The 11,236-nt window shown below is 38.8% G+C and overlaps 1 protein-coding gene across 1 annotated transcript in view; it reads left to right on the forward strand.

The window, feature by feature from the left end:
* Positions 1-343: 343 nt before the first annotated feature.
* ssh2a (slingshot protein phosphatase 2a) overlaps positions 344-11,236 on the forward strand; it is a 39,143-nt gene continuing 28,250 nt past the window's right edge. Inside the window, exons 1-2 of the mRNA XM_061718944.1 lie at positions 344-528; positions 4,911-4,954. Of these exons, the coding sequence (XP_061574928.1) occupies positions 466-528; positions 4,911-4,954 (107 nt within the window). The 5' untranslated portion in view covers positions 344-465. The remainder of the gene's footprint in view (positions 529-4,910; positions 4,955-11,236) is intronic.

Genomic DNA, 11,236 nt, shown 5'->3' on the forward strand with positions numbered 1-11,236 from the left:
CTACTGTTTACAACCGGGGCAGCCATCTTGGAATGTGAACTCGGGAGTGGTGAAGACTCTCCCACTTTCCCAGTGGGAAATCCCACTTCGAGGGGCGTTCCAGTTGAAAATTCCGACTAGGAACTGGAAAATCCCCACTTCCGAGGACAAATGGAACGCGGCATTATATAATAAAATTATATAATAAATAAAAAATAATAAAATTATAATGTTTCCTCAAAGGAATTTTGTACTTTTGAAATGTTGAATAAAGTTTATTAAAAAAAAAAAGCAGTAATGTAGCGTGTGTTTTGAAAGAGCCAGGGCAGGATGTGGAGAAGGGCTCTCTTCCGCTTGACAGCAGCAGGAGCAGCACCGACCGAGCCGCCTCCGCAGGACTGTCCCCGGGATCTCCTGCCTGCACATGCCCGGCGCCCCGGTGTCTCCCTCCCGCAGCTGACCGGGCTCCGAGCCGCAGCCGCCGGCATGGCGCTGGTCACCGTGCAGCGGTCCCCGACGCCGAGCAGCAGCTCCAGCCCCAGCGTGTCCGTGAGTACCGGTCCGGCCGGACATGCCCGGGGACCGTTTCCTCCTTAAGCCTGATTTATGGTTCCGCGTTAAATCGACGCAGAGCTTACGCCGTAGGCTCTGCGTCGATTTAACGCGGAACCATAAATCAGCCATAACCCCTCAGTCAGAAGTTTGATCCCCAACTTTTTCCAGCTTTTACTGAGTTAGATGTGGAGCAAAAGCGTAATATTTCACTAACTTGTCAACATAATGCTTAGCATTTAAATCTCCCATTTGCTAACTCCCTCCCCAGTTTGACGTTTCTTTAAAGCTGATTCAGTCTGTACTATTTAAACATACACAGGACTGTCTCAGGAAATTAAAATATTGTGATTTTCTGTAATGCAATTACAAGAACAAAAATGTCATACATTCTGGATTCATTACAAATCAACTGAAATATTGCAAGCCTTTTATTATTTTAATATTGCTGATCATGGCTTACAGCTTGAGAAAACTCAAATGTCCTATCTAAAAAAAATTAGAATATTCTGGTAATCTTAAACTGTAAGCCATAATCAGCGATATTAAAATAATAAAAGGCTTGCAATATTTCAGTTGATTTGTAATGAATCCAGAATGTATGACATTTTTGTTTTTTTTATTGCATTACAGAAAAATAAAGAACTTTATCACAATATTCAAATTTTCTGAGACAGTCCTGTATATGATGAGTGATTTATACATACAGATGTTTGGCTCTATGTCACTGACAACAGCAGCACTTGTTAGTGGAGTGACAGTCAAGGAGGTTTGTTGTTGGCGCAGTCATTTCTAGCAGGGGTGGTGGTAGGGCTGGGCGATATGGACCAAAAGTCATATCTCGATATTTTCTAGCTGAATGGCGATACTCGATATATATCAATATTTTTTCTGTGCCATAATTGGGGTTTCCCCCAAAGCATTATAGCATAGCATCTCTGTTAGCTTCATTTTTTTCTGAGGCAAACAGTCTTGTTTTACACAGGTACCTTTATTAACAGAGGTCTGCACAATATCAAAATGTATAAAACAAATGAAATAAAAATAAACTGCCTGCATATATAAAATAAAAATGCTTCTTGAATAAAATAAAACAAATATCCCTTTCCTGCATAACAATTAAATTAAAATACACTGTGCAATTAATACAATGTAGACAGTAACAGGCAGACTTTTCCACTGAGGTTGACAGTTGTGCAAATGACAAAAAATTTGTGCAAATCTCAAATAAAACATTCAAGTCAAATCTTCACAAAATAAGCTATATCAAAATCGTAAAAAAAAAAATATATTTTTTTTTTTAATAATCGATATAAACGATATTGTCTCGTACCATATCGCGTTTGAAAATATATCGATATATATTAAAATCTCGATATATCGCCCAGCCCTAAGTGGTGGTAAAGAGAGATATGATATTAACTATAGAAACTAATGTTTGCTAGACTGTTTTATCAACCTTAAACTGCATGATAAAGAGACATCTTCCAGCTCAAAGACCTGACCTCTAATGGAGGGGGCAGTCGTCATGACAACAGTTCTGCAGGAACTAGTGTTGCAGGTATCACAGCCAGTTTGATGGAAAATGCTAATTTTAGGGAACGGATTAGGGATATTTACCATCAAGTAGTGTTGCATGTCTAATGAGCTGTGCTTTCTGAACTAATCCGTTTGTGGGGGGGAAAAAACTAAAGTGGAAACAAACGGCAACAACAAAAAGTGGCCATTATCAAAACATCAGTGTTACTTGATAGCAGTTTGATACATCTAGTCAAACTTTTTACTAATCTGTACTAAATTAAGGAAATTAAAGAACATATTCCAGTTTAATAGTTGTATGGTCCAAAAGTGAGGAATTGTGGCCCTGGAGCAGTTGAAGAGTCAAACACCGAGGTTACCAGCTGCTTGTCATGAGACCGGTTTCTGGCTGGTAGCAGGCATGTGAGCGCTCTTATGAGATGTCTGTTGCCGAGAGGGCGGGCCAGGCAGAGAACTGGGGAAAAGACCAGTCTAAACAAACGAGCAACACATAGAAGAAAGGAGAAGCGCTCCTAGAAGACAGATGTACGCTCATCTCATGAGGAGCTGGACTGGAATGCCTTTGGCCCTTCAGCTGAAGTTTTTTCTGTTGAAACATTTTCTCAGTGCTCAAGGTTTCAAATGTTTTAGATTACTGACTCGATGCTAGTATGCGTTGTTTTCTTTCTGCACAGGGCGCTTCCTTGGTCTGCCTAGCAGCAGTCTGATTTCTCTGTTCCTCATTGGCTATAGGACCACTCCCTAAACATCCATGCCGCGGCATGGTCGCCATGGAGATCAGCTTGTATATACCTATGGACATTTTGTAAAGTTGTTGTTTTTTTAACCCATTACACATATACATTACATTAGTAATGCGCTCATGCGCTTTGTCATATTGACTTTAAAATTAGCTGAACAAGGCATTTTGTCAGCTGTGCAGGAAGCACCTGCGCATGGATCTGCAATTTCTCCTACGTCACAATGTTTATTTTGTTGTTGATTTGCTTTGAAGTGAGATCCAGGCAGCGGATAAAGTCATAATCATTTATGAGAATAAAGTCATAATGTAATGAGAATAAAGTCGTAAAATTATGAGAATAAAGTCATAATATTACGAGAATAAAGTTGTAATATATTATAAATATATAAATATAACTTCACAAGATGCTCAATATTCTTCAATTTAACACAGGGAGAAGACTGCTCTTCCTGTTAGAGTTCTCATAAATTACCACTTTATTTTCATAATATTATGACTTTATTCTCATAAATTACCACTTTATTCATTACAACTTTATTCTCGGAATTTTACGACTTTATTCTATTACGACTTTATTCTCGGAATTTTACGACTTTATTCTCGTAATTTTACGACTTTATTCTCGGAATTTTACGACTTTATTCTCGTAATATTACGACTTTATTCTCGTAATATTACGACTTTATTCTCGTAATATTACGACTTTATTCTCGTAATATTACGACTTTATTCTCATAATATTACGACTTTATTCTATTACGACTTTATTCTCACAACATTACGACTTTATTCTCGTAATTTTACGACTTTATTCTCATTATATTATGACTTTATTCTCGTAATTTCCAATTTTTTTTTGTCTTAGTTTGGCCCTGATACTCCGTCGTATCATTCAGCCAGTTGGCTTTTTAGGCTTAATTTCAAGACATACTCTCCTCAAGCTTATGGTCCTCATGACCTGGCCCACTGCTTCCAGCTCCCATCATCTTATCACATTGTCATCCATCACTACTGGCATCAGCACATTTATTCCCCTCTAGCGTTGGACTGCGTGTATACACACAGAATGTGTCTGTTTTGTGTGTATGTTTCTGGTCTGTGTGGGAGTCAGGATTGACAGATGGATGCCAAAGAGAAAGTTCTCTGAGTTTTGAAAGGATTACAGAAACAGGCTGGGATTAAAGTTACATGTATATTCATCTATGCTGGTTGCAGTTGTGTGTAGGGATGATTACATTTAGTAAAAAGAGAGATGAAGCGTGGTGCTGGGTGCGGGGTCATGGGGGCCCTCGGTCTGTTTAGGCCCTTTTCCTTCATCCCAGTTTTAAGCCTGACTTAAAATACAATGCTGGCCCTGCCTTGGGACTGAAGTCACAGATGAAAAGAAGTCTACAGTAGCTGTCAGACAGTGTGTCTCTCATTTAATTAATATCATTAAATCAATAAAATATTGCCTGAAAATATACAACGTTTTTTTGTGTTTAGTTCAGAAGATAAGAACTATAGGAGGAAATTTGATTTTAAACATCCGTTTGCACGCACCACTTTAAAACAAATGTGTATTTCAGTATGTGGTGTAAAATTATGGAACTCCTTAACTATTGATTTAAAAGATTGTAAAAATATTCACCAGTTCAAGAAATTGTATAAAGATCACACAATTAGACAATATGAATTTAACGGGTAAAATATATTTTGTTGTTTTTGTTTTTATATTGTTGGTGAGTTAGTGTGTATGTTTTCATTATTTTTTTTTTTTGGGATTATATAAGTAGTGATTGTTGAATAGACGGACAGACCATCTTCATATGAATTGTTTTATTTTTTTGAGAAAGGGGCTTGGTATATAAGGCTTTCTTCTTCTTGCCCCTTTTCCATCATGGAATGTAACATATGTGAACTATTTCTATGATATGGAATAAATAAAAATGAAATGAAATGAAATAATTCAAGATTAACTGAGTCTCATACGCCATCTAAATCTCTTAGTTCAATATAAAACCTTTTGTTTTATGTCTAATGCTAGCTGCTAGTGTGGGGATGATGGGAACAAATCCAGGTACTGAATAAACATTTTCGTATTTGTATTTCTCTGCAGGAGTCCGGCAGCGGTGAGGACGACCGTCGCTCCCAGCCCAGGAGGTGAGACCACTGTTTTATTCAACTATGTCTCCAGTTTCCTGGAATAACTCTTCTTTCACGTTGCTGCCCTCCAACAGCACATTTACAAAGTGTAATTGGAGACTGACGCCACTAGGGGGAGACGGTACTATTTAGTATTTTCTTTATTTTTCCTGAAGGGATGAAGCACATTTTTGCAGTCTTCAAATGTTCTTCATTTTTCTGTTCTGTAGCTTTCTGATTTAGTTTTATTACTTTGCAACACAACACTCAATTTGATATGTCAAAGGCAATAAAGGGTCTATACATGTAACTTATTTATCAAGCCAGAAATGAAACAAAAATGTACTTCTTATATTCACGCTTTCTCGGTATGACATGGTGAGTTAAGTTATCTGTCAGCTGAAACTGTTTCCTCTTTTCACTTATAAATTTGCATTGCACGCAGTCACCAAATTTTAAAAGTAGCTCTGTAGCGAAAAGTACATTTTGACGTGTTAAAAGAACAAAAAGCATTCACAATTATTTAAACATTTGAAACAAACTAATCATGTCACTGTGTTTATTGCCACTAACGATAAACACAGTCAATGTAGTAAATATGACACAACAGCACTGTCGTTGATGATTGTATAAACAAAACAGGTAACAAAAACTTCTTTGCTTCTTGCACAAAAAATAAACAGCAAATATGTATGTGCTGGAATATTTGTAAATATTTGCTCAGCCTCCTGATGTCAGAGTGTGACCGATTTGCATGATACACCCGGATCGTTGTGGTGGAGTGGATTTGCTTTTGACGTGCGTACCTGGATCCTGACAAAAAAAAAAAAACGAGTTTGTTCTTTTGTTTTGATGACCGGGGCGGCTCTGGCATTCCAGGACCACGGCCCTCCTCAGTCATTCACATGCCTTACCCAGGACAGGGTTGGTGTTGTTTCTGCTCTAAAACCAGCTATTGTTGAATGTGGAAGTTTGGATTTTAGTTTTCATAATGTCTTTTCAGGGAGACGCTGACGCAGTTGTTATTAAAGAGGGAGTGGAACATCAAAGCTAATGCAGCCCTATCCATCTCAGATGGAGTTTGTAGATTCATCAAATCTTTGAAGTGCAGTCAAAAGCTGTCTCGCTTTTGTCAATACATTTTTTTGTTGAAAATGTTTCAGTAATTACTCATTTCCTTATTTCAATTCATGTTATCGGAATAGGCACATTTTTTTTTTTTTTTTTTTCGTTTTTAAATGTCACAGTTAATAAGAGGGATATGGTGTGAGGGGAAGTTTGGAGGTTAGAGTTAACACTACACATAAACTACAACACAATTCTTAGGAAAAACACAATGCACGGATATTAGCTGAGTGTGTTTTTGACCATTGGTGTAAAATAAATAATCAAATCAATCAAATGATGGTCAGCATAAGTTCTATCTCCGTACAATGATTTGGACTCCCCAGCACTCTCTCTTTGGGAGTTAGGACACAAACATCTCTGTTTTAAAAAGTGTGTTGCTCAGTATCCCTCTCAGCTAATGTCCGTGCACGCCTTAGACCCATTCATGCTAAACGACCCCGGTGGGACCTTGCCTGGCCAAATCAAATGCATCTAAAAACAGATCATGAGACTCTCTCTGGTCTGCAGATGCTGGAAGGGTTTTCACTTGGTTCCTTATTCAATCAGCAGAATAATGTGAGCAGCTATCTGGGCCGAAAATGTTTCATTCTGCACACAAGGCATGGAAAGCTATAATATTAGCAGCTCTTTCTGGTATCATGAGCGGTTTCCTTATGCAATTATTGATGCACGGTCTGAAGCAATTAAGGATTATTTACAGATTAGAAACTTTAAAATCTTTTACTGACACTAAAGTTGAGGAATAGCATTCATGTTTGACTCGGTTAGAAATCTTTTTCCTGCGGTTTAAGCAGTTGGGAAGATCCCACATGATGTTTTGGGGCTCATTGACATCATATGAGTTAATTTGAGTCACATCTGTGAATGTTTTCTTAAATAGAACACCTTGATACACACGGGTCTCAATCTGTGATGTGAGAAAATGTTAAAATTAACCAATACATCAGGAATGCAACGGTGGACCTTCAGTCTGAATCGTCCCTGGATACAGTTTCCACATGCTCGAAGACCCCTCACTCATCTGTTCAAACAATTATACAACAAGCATAAACAACACGGGAGCACTATCATCATACTGCTCAGGAAGGAGACGGCCTCCGTGTCCCAGAGGTGCTTTGTTGCGAAATATGCAAATGACCCCCAGAACAACAACAAAAGACCTTGTAAAGATCCTGTCTGAAACGGGGAAGGGAGTATCATCATCCACAGGAAACACACTCAGGACTGAAATAAGCTGAAAGAGCACAAGGCAAAAGACAGCTGCTGCTCCCAAAAAAAAGAAGCAAAATGAAGGTTTGCAGCTCCACACTGGGACAGAGATCTTCATCTTTGGAGATGTGTCCTTTGGCCCGAGACCCCAGCCAACAAGCTGAAACTTGTGCATGGATTGCTAATCCTTAGGGATACAAACCCCAATCATACCTCCAGATCAGTTGCAAAGCGGCTGCAGGACAACAACGTGGAGGTGCTAAAGCGGTCATCACCTCAGTCCAGTGGAAAACTTGTTGGTGACGCTGGGAAGACAAACTCGACAACCTCAACAGGTCTGTCTGGAGCAGGGGTCTGCAACCCAAAATGTTGAAAGAGCCATATTGGACCAAAAACATAAAAAACAAATATGTCTGGAGCCGCAAAAAATGAAAAGTCTTGTATGTATAAGCCTTAGAATGAAGGCAACACATGCTGCATGTATCTATATTAGCTATAACTGGGGGAAGTTTTTTTTTCATTATGAGAGAAGAGTCGAAATGTCGAGGAAAAAGTCGAAATGTCGAGGAAATGGTCAAAATTACGTGAAAAAAGTCGAAATGTTGAGAAAAAAGTCGAAATGACGAGAAAAAAGTCGACATTTCGTGAAAAAAGTCGAAATGTTGAGAAAAAAGTCGAAATGTCGAGAAAAAAGTCAAAATTTCGAGAAAAAAGTTGAAATGTCGAGATTAAAAAGGAAAGGAAAAGGGAATAAAAAAAAGAGAAAAAAGGAAAAAAAAGAAAAAAAGAAGAAAAGGAAAAAAAGGAAGAAAAAAAAAAAGGTCAAACATTTTTGAAAAAGCTCCAGGAGCCACTAGGGCAGCACTAAAGAGCCGCATGCGGCTCTAGAGCCGCGGGTTGCCGACCCCTGGTCTGGAGGAATGGACCAAAACATTTCAGCACAATGTTGTGAAACGTTTGTGGAAAATATGGAGAGAAAAAACATTGAAAGTATATCGTCATTGATGGTAGTTGGAATACTCTAAACCTGCACAATCCATATGTTAAGAATTACAGTGTGTGATTGCATCAAGACGTAAGAGTAGCTGTTGTTGAGCAGCTACGCTGTTTAACTTGTTGTGAGACATGAGGAAGGATTTAAGAGTTATGTCACATGCTTGAATATTGAAACATGGTGACATCAGTGCTGCCAGTAACACACCCCAATAGGGATTAGAGGGCCATGTGGTCCCAATTATCTGTTGAAGTCATACACACACACACACACACACTTGCATCCCTCTGCTAAATGCTTTACCATTTGGCTCCTTTACTTGGCTCACCACTGCAGGCTCGCTGACATGTAGGGTGCAGCCAAGGGGCTCACTGAGCGACCTCTGATACATATTACATAAGAGTCCATGTCCAATTAAGTGTGCACATCCCGCCCCGCATATGGCTGAGATTGAGGGGAGCTTTCGCTGCAGTGCGGTGTTTTTGTCTCTCTTTCTCTTCCACGTATTCAGTAAGCTTTTCACCGATTCATATACTGAATCTCTCTTTCTCTGGTGTAACCCTCCTCCTCCTGTGTCAAGGCCTGTTTCACACAGACAGCTGTCTCTATCCGCTGCACAGCACCACTGAACTTTGCTGCAGTGAGTCTGTGACACACACTGCTGCCTCAGGGCTGACGCTCGCCGTCAAGGACGGAGTCAGAAAAACTTTCTCTGTGCAGTTGCAAGAACGTCATTTGGATTTTTTTTTTTTTTTTTTCTCTCCTCACCGTTTTGAACAAATTGTTCGTTGGCGGCTGAATAGTGAAATGCTCAAATTTGTGTTGCTGAAGCTTCTGGACAAAAGACTGACTCATATTAAGTCACGCTGTAGCTGTCAATAGCAGATACTTTTGAAAAATACTTTTATTCTTTCAAAAACACTTTTGCAAATCTTTATACTCGTCAGGGCTGAAGTACACCGCTACCCTGCATGATGTGCAGTAAAGAGTTAATGATAAACTACGAAAGCAAAGAGAAAAGTAGTTCACATCTGCGCTTCCCCTGACCTGCTCATCTGGTTTTTATTTGCTTTAAGACGACTTAATTTTGCACCTGTCATCCATGTCATCAGGCTGTGCACTTGAAATTAGCGTTGTTAGCATTGGCACGTTACACCAGTGATTCTTAGTCATTTGTTTGACAACTCATTCATGCCACATGAAGCAGCATTTGGTTTTACCGCAGGTAAGACTTTGGCAGGCTATGGATAATAAAAAAAACTGCCTGGAAAAGGAGGACTCTTGTTTCATCCGTCTCCTTTTGACATTGTGTATCCATCGCGGTCACTTTGTACTTTATTTGCTGCTTCCTGAACTGTTTGATTAGACCTGATTCCTGTTATCATGCTACTTATTTAATAACACATTGTTATTAAAGTTAGAGTTATTTGCTCTTACTTTATATATCTAAAGTGATAACGACAGCAGTCTAAACGTCTCTTTTCTTGTTCATCAGAATGACTCGGGGAACAGGGGCCGGATTCACAAAACATTCTTAAGAAAAAAAATCTTCTTAAGTGTATTTCTTTTCTTAAGTTCAGTCTTAAGAAGAAAAAAGAGAAGAAGTCATATTCTCCAAAAAAGTTCTTAAGTATTTTCTGAACTTTCTTCTTAAGTTTCTTCTTAAGAAAAAACTTAAGAATAAATGGTATTCTTGAAATAAAAGTTCTCAAAATTTGTTCTTGACTTTTTTCTTAACTTTAAGACAACCTTGACCTGTCTTAAAATGTCTTCTGTGAAAAGGTAATAATAATAATAATAAGCCTCTAATATCACCTTTTTTCAACACATTTTAAACAAGTTTAGACTAGTAGGTCATAGTTTGAGGATTTGTAATTAATTACACAAAGAGCCTGTTAACTGTTTGTTAGCATGTTAGTTAGCGTGGTAGTTAATTATTATTCATTTTCCCCAATAGTATTTTTTTTCTCACATTAATCTCATCCACCATAACCTTGAAAAGTTCCTGCATCTCTTTTTCTCCTTCTCCATGTTTAGTGAGTGACTGACGGTTAAACTACCTGTATAAATGTTGTTTGTTGGCGCGTATTTTAAGAAGTTCTTAAGTAGAAAAATAAGAAATTCGTAAGAAATGACAGTTCTTAAGACGGTTCTTAAGAAAATAATGAGGAATTGCACTTAAGAACTTTCTTATGAACTTCTTAATTTTAGATCTTAAGACATTTCTTAAGATTGTTCTTAAGAATATATTGGTGAATCCGGCCCCAGGTCTCTTCCGTTGTTGTTTATTATCTTTGACATGACCTCCTTTCAGCTCCAACACAGGTGCATGCAAGCAGAGCAGGTTGATCAGGGCAAACCTTGAACGAGTCTGCTCCTGGAAACGAGGGCAAGGTGCAGTAACTCACGCTAACGCCAGCTTCTCCTGTGCAGACATGCCTCTTTAAGTTTCTGAGCCGATGCCTGTCATTTACACTGAGCCTCAGATACCACACCTGCCGTTTCTCTTTCTGCAGTACACCTGTCGCCAGAAGCGTGAAAGTCTGCTGTCTCATAACAGAGACTGTTCCATATACGGAGGCAGACATGTGTTCTGTCTGTGTTCTTTTTACCAGATTTACAAACCTGTACGTAGGTATCCTACAATCTTTGTGACATGTTACGCGCGCGGAAACCTGATATCCACTCCTATTCTCTCCAGTCGTGTGGAATATTGACACTCCCACACTTAGTCACTTGTATATAATGACAATGTTTCCGTCACAGCTGCAGCAACAGGGTACACCATTACAGATTTTAAATTTGAAAATAACCCCCTTGTGAGTAGAGTTACTTTTTGTCTCAGTTGTGGAATCATGAATGAGGGGAAAATGAACTCTGGGAATTCAAAGCCAGTTCAGCACATAAGCCCCCACCGGTACATCATCACTGCTGTTTTAGCTGTTGCCATCAGCCCTGCTTTCATTGCA

This window comes from Cololabis saira, chromosome 4 (genome assembly GCF_033807715.1).
Source record: "Cololabis saira isolate AMF1-May2022 chromosome 4, fColSai1.1, whole genome shotgun sequence".
Lineage (NCBI taxonomy): Eukaryota > Metazoa > Chordata > Actinopteri > Beloniformes > Belonidae > Cololabis > Cololabis saira.